The following is a 22,051-nucleotide window of genomic DNA, read 5'->3' on the forward strand; positions in this document are numbered from 1 at the left end:
GGATGGGAATGTGCAGAAAAGCGTCTTGGAGATCGAGACTGACCATATAATCGCCAGGATGAATGAGCGTACGAATGAGGCATTCGACATCATGCGAAACTGTGGTAGGGTTTCGAGATACATAGCGTTGAAAGTCTTCATGTTGAAAAAGAGCCTGTTTTAAACTGTCCTTTTGGGGGGACAAGAAAAATGGGGGAATAAAACCCGGGGGTCGCGGGAAGCGCGTCGAGACATCCGATAGCGTTTTTTGCTAGTAACGTTCCTACAGTGTCAATCAATGTTGGTAGCTGCCTGGCCGGATACATTCTCAGATGGGGATGGAGCGTTGTAGGTGGCGGTGTGATCAATGGTTATCGATACCCTTGTTGAAGCAGCTGCGTCACGAAGGGGTCTGCGAGCATGGTCCAATTGCTTGCAAAGATCCCGAGTCTTCCGCCTACGGGCGTGGCTGTAATGGGTACGACTTGGGGCAGAAGTTCCCAGTCGTGCCAATTTATACAGGGTCAAGTTCCTGCCGAACCTCCCTTTTGGGAAGGTTTGCATACGCCCTTGGGTCCGGTAAAGGAGACTCATCGACCCAAGGAGGGCTTCAAGCCCTGTTGACCTCTTCGGCCTCTGCCTCGCCCTCGAAAGGGATTAGGCCGGGAAGAAATAAGCTCACGTAAACAAGAAGGAACAAATTGGGGATATTGGCGATCCTTTTACTGTTGATCCTCCAATTGTCTTTTCTGGAGAAAAAGGTCCACCGTGACCTGAAGGCTAGAATCTCTCTGCACGTCCTGTGCAACCTGTTGTATCGCGTCAGCAAATAAGGAGCGGGAAGACCAGGGTTGCTGATACAGTTTGGCCTTAAATTGGTCATCCTAGGAAGAATGTTGCAGCACATCACGGCGACGAAGAGCCGTCATGGAGCGGCCTTGTGAGTGAGGAGGTCCAAATCTGCTTAAGCTTGTCTTGTGTAAGGTTGATTAATCCCTGAGTAAAGGCCTCTTCTTGGGAATGAAAGGAGAGAGGGACGGAGAGCGCCTCCATGGCTAACAAAATAGCAGACACGAGTGGGAGGGTACGGCGGACTGTGGCATCCAAGTGCGTTATGTTCCGATCTTCAAACACGTAAGACGAGGTTGAGGGCTTCTGAGGAAGAGTAGAAACATCACTGTCAATATCGGGGGAGGCGACCGTAGTAGACATGCCATGAGTGCCTGTGTCTGCAAGGATGAAGCGGGGGATATGGAGATGATCCCGTAGTCGACGAAAGGCCGCGAAAGCCATATCTAGGTTAGAGTTAAGGTCCAGTAAGACCGGTCTGGAAGGGAGCGTGATCTTGGACGAACTAGCCGATGAAACTGCGAATCCAGAGAACCTTTCTGCAGCCGAAGTCGTCCGCTGTGTATCAGCTATCCAATGTATGACCAATTCAGGGTTCGCTGTTTCAAAACTCCCAACCGAGGAAGGCGTTGAATAGGGATCATCAAGAACGCCTGACGGGTGTGAACTGTCAGTTGGGATCGCCCGAATTAGAGGCCGAACCACCCAATCCAGGAGGGGTCGAGCAGGAGGCAACCGAAACCGGAACAGGATCAGTATGTTGAGGAGTCGATGAAGGAGGACAGTGGATATTGCTTTCAGAGAGTTGAACGATGGTTCCAAAGTCTGTTGTTGATCTCTGTGATCCCAACTTATGGGTAGGATAGGTGGACAAGGGTCGGGAGGAGCCGACCTAGAAGGATTACAACCCGGCTCCGAGAATGACTTCGACAATCACGTTCTTTATGCGATGACGAACGCCAATCCTGTGAACTGTCATAGCGACTGATTTACGACAACCATTGTCTGAAGAAAATTTGATTTAAAAGGCTAATTACCCGGTAGCCATGACATGTGCATGTCTCCATAACTTGATTGTCATTATGTATTAGGCGCTAATCCCCGTTGTTAATCCTCACCAATATTTTATTGTATATTGACTGTCAGCCAACCTGGGCTACTATATCACTTCCCGTTAATTACTGTTATTTATAGTATGACATTTATTGCCTTAACTGTTCATCCGCTGAGCTGTGTTGGTTCATCACCCCCAGAAGTCCAATGTCCAAAGTAACATCATTGTCTGTCCATTGTTGTTCATTACTATATATGTGTTACCATTACACAGTGTTAGTCAAGCTTGGTATTTCGAGTGCTTGAGTAGGGACGACCTCGAGCAGGATGTTCCGCTCGTAGGAAACGCCCTGAGGTGAGCTGGAGCTCCGCTCACCTCATGTATGCCTGAGCTGGAAGGTCTGCTAATCGCTGTGTTTAGGTTGTCAGATCAGGTATTCTGCTCATTGTGCAATTGTTTTTTATTGTTTACATGTTGTGCATAAAGCGTTCCGGGACAGTGATGTCGATTTTGTTCTTTATTCCCTGAAGAGCTAATTCCCCGTCAACATGCGCGTTGACATCAACTGTAAGGCAGGTAGGCGTAGCCGGAAGAAGAGCGGTGGTCAGGAAACCGTGAGTAAGGGTATCCAGGAGGCTGGTAATAAGAGTCATCGTAGATCTGGTAGGCATCCCATACCTTGTGACGAGCCACGTAGGCATAAACCGCTGAAAAGGTCAAGTGAGCATAGCCGCTATGGTGATACTCAATCTCTACTTAAAATCAGATCTTAGTTCTCGCTATTGCTAAACAAAGATCTGAGGACATCCCATTACGGGTCATGTCAGAACGACCTTTCATCAGACCAATCAAAGCGTCACTTACCAGATCATGAAAGTGACAGTCGGAATGTGTTTTCTAATCATGCAACCTCGAAAAGGTTAAAACGGGGTATTCCAAACGACAGTTACGGCCCATAAGACTGATTTGTCAAAGTTATCTTCTGTCTCTCGCTTCCGTTGGATGAACAGTTAAACGGAGGAGGCATTGCAAGTACGTGGGAAGCACTGCCATACAATCGCAACCATTTATTAGACATTCCGGAATGTTCATTTGTTCAGCTATCAAAATTTTAATCGCGCACTGTATCAACATATTTTTCAAGCGGAGTCTGAAATGGAAGTCGCCAGGTTGAAACGAGTGCCATAAAGCTCGAGAAAGCTGCTTTCTAATTGGCTGATGTCGACTTCTTGTTGTTGTTTCAGTGGTTGGCCAAAGTTCGCGAAGGGTCCTTCTGACGTGACCTGTAATGGGATGTCCTCAGATCTTTGTTTAGCGGCAGTGAGAACTTAGATCTGATTTTAATGAGTTTGGGTGATACTCAACGATTGATGACCAATCTCTGCCGTAGAGAGAACTGTCCGACGGGTGGTCAATTGAAGACAATCGGGAGCGGAAATGATGATGATCATGGTGTGAGCGTTCGATATCAGCTGAGGAGCGAGCACGGTAACTCCATCGAAAATGCTGATCCTGTGTGCGAGAATGTCAATCCCGTGAGCGAAAGCCCTGATCCTTGGAATGAGAGCGCCAATCGTGGGAGCGGGAGTGCCAATCTGTCGTCTTGGAGGGTGAACATCATACTGAAGTGTGACGATCTAAAACGAGCCACAATGAAGTCATATCGACGGCCCTTTCTCTAGCCCCGGGGGGAGTAGTGAGAGCTGAATCCAAGAGCGGGATTTTAAATAGACTGGAGCAATCATTATAACGAGAGCGGGACCCAGGTTGATCAGACAGACTGAGCACACATTGACCTGCATATCTTCTTGTTTGGAGTGGTAGACAGGTCGTGCGTCAACAAATCGTCTGTAAGGAAGGTTGTCTAAGTGGGTCTCGTCTGTGACAGAAATTACAGGCTCGACAGGATTGTCTTTAGGGCGTGATGGGCTGGAACTAGCTTAGAAATCACCCGCTTTAGAATGGTGATCTGCAATGACATTCCGCACATCGGGATCCCAGGGTGCACTGTCCCCGACAGTCGCAACATAATGAGTGGGGATCTGACGTGGAATAGGTACGTCTGCATTCTTTACAAGCAGGACGTTGTTTGTCCTTTTTTCCCATATTATTTAGGATACTCGACAACTTGGCATAGGACAAACAATTCTGTGATGTTCAAACACGTTGCCACACAGAGGCGATGAGAAAGAGAATGAATTGGTAGAGGCGTACACATGGTCAGTTCAAGCAGGCACTGCGTCCTAGCTTTTGGATGTAACCATGGAGATGCAGGGGGGTTTGGGTTGCTATATTTATTTTCAGAAGCTGGAAACATGATTCAAGCACGTTCCCACATAGGATCGATGAAGAAGGGAGAAATGCAAAGTGTGAGACAGGATAAGTTTAAAAATATTGATTTTTCATGAACTAATCTATCATTTTTGGAAATGTTGACCATGTTTCATAATTTCACCTCTAGTGACCCTGATCAAGTTGGTATGATTGAGACACCCACCTTTGTGATCAGGTTTACTAAGTTCAATCAAATTTGTTTCATAAATATTCAAGACAGATAATATATGTCCCTTGTGAATGAATACTGAGAAAAGAAAAATGCCAAAGCTCGGGATTTAACACCATTCATTCACTTGGGACAAATAATCCGTAATGGTTATGCTCCTATTATTCCACCTTGAAATTGTATTTCCTGTTTTTGCATTTTGATGTCGTAAAATTCCATAATTTGGATGAGCCCTCAAATTGTGTTAAGCATATTAGTCCCAATCCATCAATATCATTCAAGGTTATTTAATCTCATTTGTAACTTTTATCACTCACTTCTGTATTGTGTTCTGTAGTGAAGCTTTTCTCTGTTTTTCTGAATGCACTGCATCCAGCAGGGCTTGGAAACTGCAGTTGTGGATAAGCTCGTCCATAGTGTTCACCATCACACATTGTACAAAATCCCTGAAAACGAGATAGACATTCTAATACACTGTGCATATGTTCATGCTGGTTTACGGCAATGTTGTACTTGTTAAATAAGTGACAGCTATGTCATGTTTTATCAACTTGGCTAATGAAAATTTTAAATTGTTTTTACAAATGTTGATTCTTTACTTTATCCATTGAATTTATGTTGAAACACATTAGTACAACAGTTTTGAAAAAATGTAGAAGTATTGCACAATTATATACTGCAGCTGCAGTTGATTACCATATGTTGTTTACTATATATCAATTAAAATTGGAAAGAGCAAAGATCCTCAAAAATCTCATACATGATCAAATTCAAGATAATTTAAAAAACAAATCCATCAAGTTAACACTGAAACTATTTTTTTCATGATAGCATTGCTTAAATGTTCAGTAGGTATCAAAGGTAATATTGGCAGGTAAAACCAAGATAAACATAAATGTAATTACAATATCAAGTGCAACTTTTCTGTAAACTATTTATAAAATTAATTGTCCAATTACTATAGTTAACAAAACCATTTGGAATATAAGCTTCATAGCAATTTCAAATGAGATGCTGGAAATGTAAGTTTATGTTTACTACGTAAGTATGGATGCCAATATACCATACTAAATCTCAGTAATACAACAGGAAAGCTACAAAACAATTCATGCAGCTGTAATCATAACTGCTTGGATCCTAATGCTAAATATTAACTGTTTTAATCCCTATCCCTTAAATTTATTTTCATACTCCATCAAAGCTCCAAATGTCATTTGAGATGAACCCTGAGGAAACTTTGATTGTCAGTCAAAATAAAGGATATATGGGTTCTTCAGCCAATCATATGTAAGCTTTCCAAAATAATTTGGCTTAATTTCTTGAGCATTTTGATTTGGAAAGGTTGACCTTAACTAAAAATAGCCACACAAAACACAATGTTTCCATGATAGTAAATCCTTCAGGAAGAAAATGGTATGTTGCTCAGAAACAACAGGATGATCTACAACAAAAATGCTTAGTTATTCTCCATTTACCTGTCATCTTGAATTTTAGCAATATTATCTCCAGTCACAGGGTTTTGCCGTAAAGTTCTTCCAAATGTATGCAGGCTGTTCTTGAGATCTCTGCCTGTGCTGAGAACATCTTCCTCAACCTCTGCCAACTTTCCAGCATTCTTTGTTGTGTGTTTCAGCTCTAATTTCCTGACAAGCGCAGACTGATACTTATTTTCTAGATCTTTCTGGCCTGCTACCAACTGGCTGACCTCTTCTTTCACCATCTTAAAGAAAAATGCCACACAGGTCAAATCTGGACATATACATAAGCATGAAAGACAACACAGAATTGTCTTTCATTTTATGTGAGTCACAAGCTCTGATGTTCCCAAAATTTGGGCCTCCCTCTATGAAGGTTCAAACTCCAATGAACTTACACAAAATCAAAGTCAATTCTTATAACTTTTCATATCACTATTTGATACCTTAAGCCTCAAGGGATGTTTTACACAGTTTCATTTAGTATTTGTTACTTCATGTTTACACTGACAGCCACACAACAACCAACTGTAACGCGGCATAAAATAGTTCATGAAAAGGACAGGGTGCACGATCATCTTTCATGTTCAACTTGCTCCACAGGAACATCTTTTGGAGTTTGGTTTCAACCAATAGATTCAAATCATATCATCACTGGATGAATAAGGTCTCATTTGACGGGAGAGATTTCTGAAGTTGTTTATGAACCTGTGGTAATTCCAAGCGTAAGTCATCAGTCATCAATTGGCTGATCATTGAAAGGTGATTATAAAAATGTGTCAAATAGATACTAAGGTAAATTTATACATTGCTGAAGACTGTTACTTCCACAGTCTGGATGTGCCTTTATTTGTGGGTCAAAGTGAGAATATTTTCGATTGGTCATCCAATAAAATTCTTTGACTTATCCCAATGTATGCAAAAACACATAGTTCAAGATTAAAAGGTCTAAATGAAATGAGCCTTTTGTAGTCATTTGTGATAGCAAATTCCCAGGGGTTCAAGGACAGCAGAGAAGGAACCTGGGTACGATAGTGGAAGATGCGCACTGGCCAGCTGCCACCACATCATCCATAGTATGGTTGTGCCACCGAGGAATGGAAGCTGATAGGTTTTGAGTGCAGACACATTCCAATAGATGTGGTCTGGTAGGACAGCTGAATGGATTTCCACAGTGCCATGACGAAAAGAGTAACTGTGTGTTACAGGTGTACAAATGATGTTTTGGTGAGGGGAACATCAGGGGGATTTCTCTCATCACTTTGAGATGATCCAGCCACTAATTCAGTTCATTCAACATGCTTTAGGGATGATGTACTAGTGCCTCTAGATTGAGTGATCTTGTGGAGTTCATCCATGTTTGTATAGGGCTTAAACAAAGTCTTCCCCTGTAGATCTTGTAGAGAGGTTAGTGCACCACAGGCATGACATACACCAATGATGACATCTGTTGGTGTGATCGTGTGCTTCCAAAATCATGTCCCTTGACTGAGATATTGCTCCTCCTCCTTAAGAATCCCAGATAGGACAGCAACTGTATCAGAAAGAACGTGTTCTGATAGAATTTAACTTTGTCGTGATCTGTGGAGAGGACGTCCTCTTTGTAATGGTAGTGTCTGACCAGGCGTAGATGTGCAAAGCCAATGATCAGGGTTGTTATCCAAGTGAACAGCCACGGTGCTATCGATGTGCCATCATATTCATGATATTTGTATTCTTATCCTGACAAAACACATTGCAAATTCCTTGTGGACTTTAATCTTATGTAACACAGAAACCAAAATGTGCATTTTCCTCCTCTGGGGCACCCCCAGTACTTAGCTACTAACAGGCGTTATATGTCCCTGATCCCTCCACTGTCTTCTCATCAACGCTCCACTTTAACGTCAGTTGGGAGACAGAAAGTTTTGTTGTGTCGGGATAAGTATACTAATCACATGAGAATCTAAGTTTGTGTAGATTATTTCTTATCCTGACATAACACGTTACGATGCTTTTCCCACAGATCTCAGCTATGTTTGTAACCACCCGGATTACGTCTGGATTAGGCTGTGTTCTACGGGACGCCCTCTTCACTTATCCTGTATCACCTGTCACATCAACATCTAACATGTAAGATTAATGCTCCATAATCGAGTGCTTTTGACACGTGACACACAGAGGATCTGAAGTACAGGATCTAGAGTAAAACAACTCAAGCCAAACAATCCTTCAGAATATTTACTGAGCCACACGTGACACAAGGGAAATATCTGGCAATACACTGAAGAGACTGAAATGGGAATTGGTATCAACTTTTTACTTTGTCTATCGTCAAGTACGCATTCACAAAGAGTAATACATGCTATAATGCGGCGAGGCATATTGAATGTCAGGGAAGTTAAAAAATCATGAGCCATGCTTTCTCAATATCTCACAACGTCTGTTTTCATACCACATAACTTTTAAACATTTTTAAAATTGATTCATGATTCCCCAAATATGTTCAATTAGATTTCAGGTTTGGACTGCAGCTGGTCCATTCCATCAGTGTAACATTTTGCTCGTTAAACCATTCCATTCCTGAGAATGCTTCGCTCTTTATTTTGGTTTACTGTCTTGCTGGAATAACCATCCGTCACCAGACAAAAACTTGTGCTGTTGGAAGAAGATGTCCCTGTACAATGTCAGTGTACACTGAACTAGTCATGTTACCTTCAAATACACATAATGGTGTGGCCCCAAAACACAGACACCCTACCCCACACATGAAATTTAGGACTACTTTGATAGTAAATTTGGTCCCTATTTTTATGCAGTTTGGACACCACATTGAACTTTCATTTGAGAACATAACATTATCCCAATTGATGCTCCAAACACCAATTCAAACGTCGGTCTTGTTGTTCAGAGGAGTGGTGATGGAATTCTCAATCAACTGCAGGCAAATGCTTTCTTAATGCTAATGCATCTGTTTATAGACGCCAATAAACCAAGTCAACTTCTGTCACCAACAGTCAATTTCTTTGGCCTACCTGCTCCCTTTTTGTGCTCAATTCCATCTCCACTTTCAGGATTTTTTAAAACACTGTTAATAGTTGATAGTGGAATGTCTGATCTCTCTAATATGACCCATGCTGATCTGATTCCTTGATTGTATAATTCAAAAATAATCTTTCTTCTTTTCCAAAGCTTCCATTTCCACAGTGGTTGTGTTTGCTAGCTTTAGCCAAGGGAGACAAATCGGTCGGTCGGTCTGACGTGACCCGTAATGGAATGTCCTCTGATCTTTGTTTAGCGGTAGCGAGAACTAAGATCTGATTTTAATGAGATTGAAATTTTATTTTCTATTTTCACCTTTGATCTGGTTAATATTGTTGGTATGAAAAATTCTCAATTTCTGGTAAAACTATACAGCTCACAATAATGCCTATCACCATGTTCTGCGTCAAGTGTGGTCAGTTTGTTCACACAATTTACTATTAGTAAAATCTAAATCCTTTTTACTTCTTAATGCATTTACTGCTGTTTTTTGACAAAAAGACAAACTCTGAGAGGTCCAGCTGCTGAAAAAAAGGTTGTTCCAACCAGTTGACTGGCAGTACCCTCACACAGTTGGCACATGACCCGGAAGCGATGTTACATTACTGCTTCAAACATAACATCTGAAACTTCGTGAGGAGGTAGCGCAGCGAAGAGAGGGCACTTTTGACGCAGTGATGCAGGTTAAGTATACAAATGTAAGAAATATTAAGATTTTACTAAATTTTTTAACTTATCCCGCTTTACTCCTTAATGCATCTTTATCAGATGGTAAGGCAGGTGGGCATACTTTCAGATGCGATCAACAATAATCTCTCCATAAGCACCAGCCAATCAGGAACAGCGGTGTCTGGCATTGAGTGACCATTCCAGTTGGCATGCAGCAAGAGTGTGAAGCAAGCAGGAAGTCCAGGTATCATTGCAGTAATAGAATTGAAGCAAAGTTAAAGAACTAGAACTGACGTACCAAGCCAATGTGCGCAGCATGTAAACCTTCTAGTCTTGGGTGACAAGCACCAGAGAGTTTAAAATGTCAGATCTTGGTGGGGATGGAGCAGTTGCTGTGAGACGACCCCCCGGATCTCGTGTGACGATTGTGTGGAGGCTGACTTCCACCTGCGATGTCCTAAATACCGATATGAAAAGGCGGCGGTGTCGGCTTCAAAGATCCTTGGAGTGTCGAATGAAGCATCGCCACGCACACACAAGACATAGAAGTACCTGTAGATCTTCAACCCCCTCTAAAGAAGAGATGGGCGGAAAGGTGAAGGATCTGTCCGGCTGTCCTGTGAGTTGATTCTTGGCTATGAAGTCCGAGCATGGTCCAAGATGAATGGCCCCATGGGCTCCGAGCTCAAAGTGCCTGGAGTTCAGGAATCTTGGTCACCTTTTAATTTTTCTGAACAGCCAAAACAGAGTTCAGGGCTACAAGGGAGGTTGTGATGTTGCTGCCCCTCAGACGTTGCTTGTGGTGCAGAGGAGGAATGCAGCCAAGAACTGGGGCAATGCAGAGGTGGAAGTTTGGTGTTTCTCCTTGCAGAAACTCTTGGAAGAGTGCCACTTGTCATCATAAAGGCCCCTGGTAGAAGGTCTGTGCGCCAAGGGACGTGCATGTGCTGCCCTTGCTGAGTCACCCTTGGCGCTTAGGGCTCTTTGTAGATGGACCAGGCTGTGAGGGTGGATCAGCAGGTTTGGCCAATCTGGTAGTTTGAGGTGGTCGATGGCGGACATCTCTTTGCTACCAAAGTCAGAGCGAGGCTCTGGTTCAACCAGATCTTTTGAAGGACCCTGGAGGTGGAAAGCTTACACTCTTAGCCCTTAACTGTGGGATGCTGAATGCATCCACAGCCCAAGCCTCCTTGAGAGACAAACAGTGTGAACAGGGAGTTCTGGCAAGTGGCAACAAGGGCCTTGTTGGGATGACCTAGGCGCTGACACATGAGACAAAAAACGAGATGTCATGCCTTGACGATGTATGGAAAAGTGAGTTCGTCTGAAAGTGAATGCCAAACCGCATGTAGACGAAATAAACCCTCTCTTCAACCAATCGCTGAGGCATCGACATAACCGGTTAGTGGGAAGTCGAAGCTGTAAACAAAAGATAAGACTGAATTTCTGTAAAACTGTGGTTCTGAAAGATCACACCGTATGAAGTAAGGTGACCAGTTCAATCCCCTGGGTGCCATATAAGCACTCCTGTTCTTATATTGAGGTGTCATGAAGGTAGAGACGAGGTGCAAGCTCCAAATACGGGCAATCTTTAGTGAGCTGTGTAGTAGGCAGATAAGTGGATTTCCGGAGTTCTGTGAAGGTGTGACATGGCGAGGCTTTCAAGAGCAAAGAAATTCCTATTCGATGAAAACAAAGCTGGTCTTCAACTAACATGTGAGCTCCATCAGCCTAAAGCGGGGCCCTTAAAACGATGGGGTTAAGGAGAGCATAAAAAAAGTCCTTGCCCAGTGCCACGGTGAGAACAGTCAACATAGAGTCTGGAAGTATAAGGGGGACGGGAGGGACCAGATTGGGTGCCTTACCCGGAGACAGTGCAACAGATCAGCCATCCAGTCAACAAGTTGATTCAGACCAAACTGTCTTTTGGTTTGGAAGGATCCCCCTAAGGATTCTGCATGAAAGTCACGATCCTGACAATTAAAATAAAATAACTTGGATCTGCGTCAGGATGTAGTAGGAAAGGACGAGGCATGAGACAATCTAGGCCGATGAGAGTCCGTACTAGACATAGGTGGCAGTGAGGCAAGCGCCAGTGCCGCCAACGATGACAACAGGCGCTGTATCTGAAGAAGTGCCATATGGGGAGGAGGCGAGGCCAGTGGCATCAACATCACAGGAGGCACCAAGCCTGCATCCACAATGCATCCATAAAGGAAAGCGGGAGGACATGTGGAGGCACCGGTTGGTAGGTTAACTGCTTTGGAAGACCTTAACTACATTAGAAGACCAGGTAAAAATCTGTGACCAGGAGGTGCTGCTGGCGCCATGGAAGAGTTGAGGAGCGCAGGCACTGTGGAAGAGTCTCTTCGAAGAACATTGGCGCTGGAGATGCCGTGGAAGAATGCTGTGAGTGCTGAGAAGCGCCATGGAAGACAGGGTTGTCATCGTCGGAAGTATTGAAAGCCCATGAAAGGACGTCACTGAAGGTGGGAATGACAATCTCGTAGTGTTAGACATCTTGGGGTGTCTGAGTACATTTGCCTCCATGGCAAAGTGTATGAGGCATAAGTCATATTGATGTGGAAAACACACAACCGAAAACGGGGGCCATATTGTAACTCAAAAACTGAAATTTTATAAGAGAAACAGTAACACAAAAGTAGTGTAAAACAATGCTTAAAACACACACAAAACATTAGCTAAAACAGAATAATGGATTAACCAAGCCAAATAAAAGAATTCAGAATGCAAGACATGTAATCGTGGCCATGTGGCAAATTCAAAATGACGGAACAACAATGGGCCCGTGAAATTACCATGACTAGAGCCGCAAATGAGTGGGAACCTGTACAATCTACTTTGAACATGTGTTATTTGGAATTTCCAACACAGAAATATTGGAAATATCAGAATACATGTTATTAAACATTTCACAATTATTTTCATCCTTTCCTTGGTGATGTCTTAAATTGGCTAATGGAAGAGTCTTCTTGCTGGTGCACCTCAATGCCTAATTAGTAAGCTACACTGCGCACAAAATACGTCGGCAACAATAGTCTCACTTAGTCATGAACATGATGATATCTCTCCTATACTCATATACTGTCTTCACATATAGACAACACTTACATCTTTACAATTGGCAGTATTCTTTAAATAATTTTCAATATAATAATGTTTAAGTACTGTAAGGAATTGAATAAGTACCTGTCATGGTTTCAAAACAATGAGGTCATGAAACAAATTATTATATTATTCAGATGACCAGTACCAGAGCCTCTTGCTTTTACATTTATCAAATTGTTTTGAGGGATGGTTTTCACTAACAACCAACTCAAGGGCAGCAGAGATTCATGTGTTGAAGGATAATATACTGAACAACAAAAGTTCCTGTGACATTGAATAAGATTTAATGCAAAGTTATGTTTTTTACCCAATCTGAACCAATTTCAGTTTGCAACAGATAAAAGACTCCTGTAAGTGTTCAAATGGTTTAATTTGCCCTACTGACTTCAGAAAATGCATGATTTCATAAAAAACATGAACATGCCAAAATGTCAATTTACAAATTAATAGCGTGTGTATCCACCTCTGGTTGCGATGCAAGCAACACATATTCGTCTCATGGAATGGACCAGGCGTCGCACAAAGTCCTGTGGTATATCTGTCCATATCTGCTGGAGCATGTTTTGAAGTTCCTGGTGTTCCTTGTTGACGTCGAAGGCGCAGATTCATCTCATCCCACATGTGCTTGATTGGTGAGAGATCGGGGGAGCGAGCCGGCCAAGGGATGACATTCAAATTGTTTTGTTGAAGAGAATCCTGAACAAGTTGAGCAATGTGAGGCCAGGCGTTGTCATGTTGAAAGGTAATGCCTGGGCCATGACGATGCAAAAACAGTAGAACAACAGGGCCAATGATCTTGTCACGGTAGCGCTGTCCATTGAGATTTCCCTCCACCACTATCAAACGGGTCCTCTGTCTTGCTGTAATCCCACCCCATACCATAACACTGCCGCCCTCAAACCAATCTTCTTCCATGGCACAATGATTGACGTAACATTCACCTCGATGTCGGTACACTCGAACCCGTCCATCGCTGTGGCTGAGGTGAAAACTGGACTCGTCAGTGAATAGAATTTGTCCCCACTGCATGGCTGTCCAGCATAGATGCTGTCTGCACCACTGTAGACGTGCTTGACGGTAGTTTCCTGTCAAAATGGGACGTCTTGTAGGTCTTCTGGCGACAATCCCTGCACATCTACGTCGATTACATACGGTTTGTGAAGATATTCATCGAAGGCCAGGGATGCTTCTTGCAGTCACTGTTGCTGGCTGGAATCGATTTTGTAGGTGTGTTGTTGAATCCAGTTGTCTTGTCGATTATTGGTTACGCGTGGCCTGCCACTCCGAGGATAGTCTCTGAATGCAATCGTCTGTTGCCAACGTTGCCATAAACATCAAATGGTGCATCTGTGGACGTTAAATTGTCTTGCAACATCATGTTGACTCGATCCTGCTTCAGGCATACCAATGGCTCGCAGAAGCTCATTTTCGGACAGTTGTGGCATTTCGTAATGTTGAATAATTGCGTAATTTTGTTGTTTTTCTGAGTGGTTGTTGTCAGCACAATGCTAAACAATGCATATGGAATCCTGTTAACGCACATGTTTTTATACCCATTCTTGGGTAGTGGAATGCATGGGACTTGCATTAAAGTCAACTTTTGCATGGAATGCATGCTTTTCTCTAGCAGTTGCGTTTTTGTGACTTGATTCAATACATGTACTACAAAATTGAAAACCAAAATGTACTTGTTTGAAAAATACACTAAAATATTGGTGTCACGGGAACTTTTGTTGTTGAGTATATACTTATCTTTTATCATCATTCCTTTATATTTATTTTTACTCACTTCATTAACATCAGGTCGGAATTCATAAGATGCTGGCATAATACGTCCAAGGACAGCAAGCTGATCCACAGAGTCCTCCAGTACAGTGGCAACATGAATAGCATTCACTCCACTCAACATGGGAGTACCTGTCCCACTCATCTAAACAAATGCAAAAATACATATAGGTATCATTTGGGCAATAATTCTTGACAATAGTCAATACCTGCAGTTCAGTTATGGAAAATTACATCATAGAGACCAAGCAATGACAACAAAATACTGTTTACAAAACTTCAAACCTGGAAATAGAACAATTGTGTTGTTGTAATATTTTACATTGCCATAGTCTAAGCCATTAGCATACCCATGTTCACATATCTTTATAACTCAGTCACTGACATAGGTGTATTTGTAGCTATTACCTGTTGTCTGCTAATTAGGTGCACAGAGTTAAGACTGAAGGTTAGCAACTATGACGTCACTAACATATGATGTCACTCCTTGGTCACATGACTACACTTCAAGATAATCGTACCAGTCTGTTTTTTCCTTCATGCTGACAAATCTTTTTTTCTCACAAAATGGAGGAAAATCATCGAAATATGAGAAATTAGTAAAATCGAAATACTTTATACATTTGTATACTTATCCGGCATTACTCCTTAATGCATTTACTGCTTACCTTAAAGACCATGTCTAGCGATGGTACTGGGTGAAAGAGAAAAAGCTTATTCCATCCCATATCCCACTTATTGTAGGACCATCGCTGCTGTCATGTGACTTTGATGTCATGTCATATCTAATCATACTACTGCTTGTCGCCTGAGCTTATCAAAGGAGTAGGAGGAGGATGGTCTGCGACGGAAAAATTAATTAGACTTTACTTATCCTGCATGACTCTTTTTGCATCTGTATCAGACGGGTGGAGCGTATACCTTCAGTTGTCAAAAACCTCAAAAAAAGAAACCCTTGCAAAAAGACACAATTGTCAAATAACCGTAAAGCAAAAAAAACATAAAAAACGCCATAACAGTAGGGCTGGTTCAATCTTATCTACAGACGGAACATAAGAATTGAGGATATATCCATGTACACAAACTTGTAAAAAGGAAGAAAGCGTAAGCTAAATTCTTTAATACTTTGTTACCGAGCCAAAGCTGATAAAAAACCTTGAAAAATTCCTCTCGATGTCGTAGACATTGCCGCTAGTGAAGGGCTCCGGACAGGACAAGTTCATTATTGGCATCAGGAGTTGGTTACCTGCTGGTCTACTTCCAGAAGGCCAAAACTATGAATGCCCTTGACATCTTCAAGGGCCACATTCTGAAGATAATGGCTTATGAAAACCGTGTAGGACCTAAAACTGAGCGTGACAATAGAGATATGGTGATGCGACTAACAAGCCTTTGAATGAAAACTAGTAGTATGTGTTTGGGTAATAGCAGTTCACCTTCATCTTCAGCTCCCACAATCGTTGAGATTGGCGAAATGCTGAAAGAATGATCCGGTTGGCCTGGAAGTTGATTTTTCAAGTATCTTTTGATATACAAGTGTAGGAGGTATTTGGCTAAGATTTGCCACGACGCTGTTGTTGATCTTGATTTTTAGTCTTACAGAAGGTTTCAAATGATCTCCACATGTCATCGTATAACCCTCTGTTAGAGAGAAGATGTGTCAAAGCAATAGCCTTAGCAGCCCGTGCCGAATAGCCCTTGGCATTTAACACCTTTTTAAGACAAACCAAGGGTTTGAAATCTGCCTGCTAGGGTGAGGTGGTTTGCCGTGGGGGTGGGTGAGTAGGTTGGACCACTCTGGGAGAGATTGTGGATCGTCTTCTGCAAGGTTTTTCAGATCGACAAACCACCTTCAAAGTCAGAGCAAGGCTCTTTGTATCTTTGGAGGCTGGAAAAGCATATGCTTTTAGCCTGTCCCAGGAGACACTGAATGTGTCTACCACCCAAGCCTGCAGACTCGGGAGTGGGGAGACATATTACGTCATAAGTTGGTGGCTTTGGTGATTTGTAAACAGTATGATGTTTGGTTGCCTGAAGCGCTGAAGCACCACTTGGAATGCCCCTGAGTGAAGTTTCAACTCCCTTGGAGCCACCCTGTCTTGCCGGAATAGGGCGTCGGCCAGGATGTTCCGACACCCGGGGATGTGCTGGACTATAAATTTTTGTCCCAGACGATCCACTAGATGAAAGAACCGGAATGCCTGTTGCAGAAGGGAGTGAGTGCATTGTCTCTTGATTCCACACGTACCACACCACCATGCTGTTGTCGGTGGAGTTGGGTGGACTGTAGCTGCTCCTGCGAACATGAGATGGCCAGCATGAGCACGTCTAAATTCTAGATTGTTTATATTGTAAGTCTTTGTATGCCGGCCCACATACAAGAGAGAGCTACGCATGTAGATACAATCATAAATGTTACACATTGGGAATATACATCGTTTGATTAATTCATTTCTTTTGGCTAATGCATGCTTAATACATAGAGAAAAATTAAATATATTAGATTCGTTCTTTGTCGTCAGAATAACTACAAAGGCTTTTATTTGTGACATTGCTACTAAATAATTTCTTTCGAAGATCATTGTTTACAAGTATGTGAAAGTAATATGGGAGGGCTTCTAGTCCTGTCATGTCTGGACAAGATGTGAAAAATAGTGTTTGTAACCGAAACACTACCAGTTCCCATGTAGATTAAATAAAAGAGCAATTGATATGCAAAGATACGCAGCCCCAGACTGACTGACTGACTGATATAGGAGATTTAACATGCGCTTTCCGACTGTAGCGTATTTCGCACACGGACACAGCCCCATGAATCCTCCCGTTCTTATATCAAGGTGACGAAGAAAGTGCTTCATACTCCGTGTGTGCCTCCATATTGTGCTGAAGATTGTGACTCGGTCACATTGATATACCGAAAGGTTGCAGCATTATGTACCAGTAAGCATGCAAATCAATCTGGTTCAATGACCCTGTACCGTTCCTATTAGGTTAGTTGACCTAATTCCGGTGTGTACAGTCAGAATTCTTGACTCCTGATATTCAAATCACCCTGCGCATTAACCTTGAATCCCACAATAAGCAATAAGTTCTGTGTAGGACGTGTGACTTGGCCAGTGCAGGCGCAAATTGATCTCCCTGAAATTTGTGATGCCTGGTGCTTACCTGTGTCTGAGGAGCCCAACAGGTGGGTACCTGGTAACAAATGACAATTCTGTCAAATGTCTAACCGATCTAGAAGGTGTGAAGCTCTTCAAGTTCGGTACAGCTCATGTCTACCAGACGCCACACGAAACAATTTCAAAGAGAGTACTAACACCTCTCCATGGAGAGATAGGCGAGGATGGTGTAGAGGTCCTGCATAATGGCCCTGGAGGTGGACGCCATGATGGATAGTGGCTTGAGAGAGCGTCTGAGTTCCATCTCAACTTAGGTGAGATTGTTGTCTGGAACAAGGATGGTCCTCATCAAGGTTATGGGCAGCGTCCGCAAGCTTCATGGAGTTGATAGGAAAATCTTCCATCTTTTATTTTGGCACCTTGAAGGATGGACTAAGTGACAACTTCGAGTAGTCTCCATCGAGCGCAGTGATAATGTCTTTGTTCAAAGGATCCGGAGGGATGGAGGTGGGGTTGGACCACATCGTGTCCCTCTTATACACGCCCTAGTCAGGAGAAGAACCACAGCCACCTAGCCGGTCGGCCAACAAATCAGCAACTTGGTTGAGGCTGAGATGGGCATCTACCTCTGACATCAATTCTTCATAGGAGCCTTCAGAGTCTGATTGGTCAGCAAACCAGGGAACAGAGACCGGAACGGCATCGGGAGTGAGACAACTTGCTGCTATGCCATGAGTAAGTCCTGGGTGAAGAGGAATCACGTGACACAGAGTGTCTGGAGGTGGACTTGCTACACGTGTCCAAGGTAGGCATGTATGAAGGCACCTGTAGAGACGCTTGGAGAGGCACTTGTAGGAATGCCAGTAGAGACGCCTGTGAAGAAGCCACGGGAGGCGGCTGGTAAGGCGCTTGCATAGACGATATAGGAGCTGAAGGCACTGGGAACAGAGGCATTAGAACTGGTGCAGTAGCTGGAGATAGTGTTGCCACGGGGAGTCCGTATAGGGCGTCTGCTGTTGAGGTGTCTGTTGGAAGATGGGTAGACCATAGCCCAGAGGCGCTTGTCGTGTGGACTGCATAGGCGCTGTGGTGTACTGGTAAGTTGGGTGCTGGATCGGCGTGGAGTGATCCTAAGATGCTGAGCCAGTCGTCATATATACCAAGTCTGTTTTGTGCCATTGATGAGTAGATCGATGTGGTTGTTGTCAACATCAGTTGACGGAGGTGGTGGACAACAGGGCTGTCCTGGATGACAGGAAATGTGGCCGGGGTGCATGGGTAACAGGTTCCGATACATAAGACATTTTCTGTAGTCGTTTAAGGGCCAGCTGGGTCTCTCAATTACAAGATACCTGGAGATACTTGCCGAAAGCTGTGGGGGAAAGCGGAAGACAGTCATTACATTTTGTAATTGGGAGCATGGGGACATACAATTTAGGCACAGGGGATGGGGATACCATGCTGATTTGTTACACCGGCACTTTTTACAAGATGGCATGTTATCTGCAAATGAAGCAGAGAGCGCCTTCACCCAATTACATATGCTATAAAGTTTTTTCCCACCCATGTGGGTTTATGAAAAACAAGTTTACGAGAACACGTAAAACAACACCACTATAAAAAACAATATAATTGCAAGAATACTTCAATGATGAAGTACCAGGCAACACAAAACAGAACGCAAGCCACGAGATCGTGTGGCCACGTAAAATATTCAAGATGTCTACTTGAAAAAACATGACACTTGAAATTACTGTGGTGAAAAACGTACCACCAGGTGTCAAATAATTTACTATGGCATTAATCATATCATGAAATATATGAAGATACAAACCAGAGGTACAATAAAGTCTCAAAAATCACTGAAGAATCAAACACACAACGGTTGAACAAGTTTATGACTGAAAGATCAAAAATACAGGTCTTGCTTCAGTAAGTGACAGAAGTAACGTGCTGATCTGTGACGTTATCACTTCTGTGGGAGCCGTGTGATAAGGTTGTCCTCTTAGCTAGTTCAAACAACTTCTTTTTCAGCAAGACTCTCACAAAGCTCTTCTTTCAGTCAAGAACAAGCAGTAGATGCATTAATGAGTAATGCAGGATAAGTTAAAAATTTAACCATGAATTACAGAAGTGGGGTTCCAGGGGACCCCCAATAATTAATATTAAGGTTCTTGCAGACAATATGAGGGGCCTTTAAAAGTATTGAAATAGCGTAGTATACTGTACATTTTGATAATTACTTGGGGGCCAAGAATGAACCAGTGATCATGTGGACATTATTCATGATTAACGCTCTGATCAAATGATGTAACTGCTCTTGATGCACTGTAGGTACAATGAATATTTTTATTGGTCCCTCTTTCTGCGTGCATTTTCAACATTTGTGAGTACTGGGTGCACATATGTGCATCGTGAAAAACCCTGCACTTCACAGTTGTGAAAAGTGGGTTCAAAGCAAATATCTCTAATTTCAGAACTTGACAAAATCACCATTCTCAGTGTTAGTTAGTTTGAAATCTAAATATTGGATATTTACTTTGAGAACTCAATAAAAATAAAAATAGCACATTTTTTAATAGTGTTATATCTTATGTATCTGTGTAGTATCAAAACACCACTGGTCATTCTGAAACATTGCCCATAGCCCTGGAATTGTTTAGCATGTTTGATCAAATAAGCAAATATGAACGTTGAAGTGAACATTCTGCCATATTGGATAGTGTTTACAAAGTCATGTTTCATTACATGACATATTTCACACTCATCTGTGACACATAACATCTCTGAATTCCTCATACATTTTAACGTCAAAAGAAACAATTTCTTTGCCATTCGCTTGTCACTTGTTTTACATATTTGGTAATTTCTTTTAGGTGAAGTGAGTTACCAGAACTAGTAGAAGTACACATGATCATTCTTCCTTGCTGTTAACAGTTTGAAACATGATGTTGATTTTTCATATCTTTTATATTTCTTCATGCAATGAATTACCTTATGGACACTTATTCAACATCATATCATATGTAGATCTAGGCCACAAAACTTATGAAGCATAAACATACCAGTTTGTTTGAACATCAAAAATTGCTGTGTTGACTGCAATCACGCTATGTTTTTTAGATTCTTCAACAGATGTCCTCTTCAAAGCAAACATATATTAAAAGTTCTGAGGCAAACCCTATCCTCCATACTAATGCAATTGTGCATGCACAGGGCGTGAAATTGTCACTTCTTTCTTCCAATAATCCTCATCAACTAGATGTAGATATTTTGGAGAGATGGGAGGGACAAATCCCCGATATAATAGAGATCTTCGAATTATGCCCAATGGTATATTGGTAAAAGTTGCATAAAACCATACGATATAACATTTCCAAAACTGTAAGAGATTTTTGTTTCTAATAATAGTTGTATGATAATGATGAATGAATTGGGAACACATTACAACTGGTAGTCAGCGTTCCTATTTACCGGTAATTACCATTTTATTACCGGTAAAATTAGGCTTGAACTGGTAATTAATGTTACTGCCAGTCCCTGTGGACCAGGAAATAAAGTACCTTATAAATCCTTGTTGTTGAACAAAACATCGGTGATATTCATATAAGTACATTTTTTTAAAGAAAGTCAGCTTGTCTGTTACCATCAGGACTGGCAGTTTCAAAAGCCAGAAGGAACACTGGTAGTGAAGTATGACAATCTTGAAGGATGATAGGGGTAAGATGCAAAATTTCAAAGTTGATCAGTTGTGAGTAATACTGCCAGAATTTGTCAAACATTCATTTACTGAATGAGATAAACTGAGAATGAGTCTACCAATGGCGATTTGAGAGAGTCCTACTCCTCTTGCAGCACCTGGTCAAGTTCGGCAGCCTATTATGTTGAAGCACACATTTTCCTATCATGTCCCAGACATGTTCAATGAGGAAAGATCTGAGCTCATTGCTAGCCATGATTCTATGGATGTTGTGCTGCTGGAGGTGAGCATTGATGATTCAAGCACAATGAGCATGGGAGTTGTCGTCCTGAAAGACAAATCATCGACCCAAATGCCTTGCAAACAAGACAACAAAAGGTGCCCAGTGGCCACATTAATTAATCTATATATTTATGTCTTAAAATTGACTGTTGACAAGAGGGCCTCCCCTCTAGCAGAGGAAACTTGGTCAACACCATTGTGAAATTTGCAATAAAACATCACAAGACAGGATGATTTATCACTTACATTGTGTTTCCTGTTATGCTAGACATTGTTATATGTGTTTATGCAGAGCTTAAAATTACTGTGTGCATATGTCTCCGGAAATAGCAATCAGCTATACACTCTTTTTCTCCTTGATCAACTGGTGATTAAGGAATGCCCAAAAGTATGACGTAAAAGAATTTTGATGCAATGATCAGAAGTAGTTGTATCTGAAACTAATATTTACAAGGAATAATATACTCCAACATCGTGTTATTTTAG

At 42.2% G+C, this 22,051-nt stretch overlaps 1 protein-coding gene across 2 annotated transcripts in view; it reads right to left on the reverse strand.

Annotated features, from left to right (window-relative positions):
• The window catches only part of LOC124124247 (dynein regulatory complex protein 9-like), a 108,491-nt gene that overhangs the window by 43,616 nt on the left and 42,824 nt on the right, over positions 1-22,051 (reverse strand). For both annotated transcript variants that reach the window (XM_046487375.2, XM_046487377.2), the window contains exons 2-4: positions 14,469-14,609; positions 5,861-6,105; positions 4,703-4,831 (exon numbers count right to left, since the gene is read on the reverse strand). In XM_046487375.2, coding sequence (XP_046343331.1) covers positions 4,703-4,831; positions 5,861-6,105; positions 14,469-14,609 — 515 coding nt within the window. The remainder of the gene's footprint in view (positions 1-4,702; positions 4,832-5,860; positions 6,106-14,468; positions 14,610-22,051) is intronic.

The sequence above is a fragment of the Haliotis rufescens genome, unplaced genomic scaffold (genome assembly GCF_023055435.1).
Source record: "Haliotis rufescens isolate VD_foot unplaced genomic scaffold, xgHalRufe1.0.p SCAF_9, whole genome shotgun sequence".
NCBI lineage: Eukaryota > Metazoa > Mollusca > Gastropoda > Lepetellida > Haliotidae > Haliotis > Haliotis rufescens.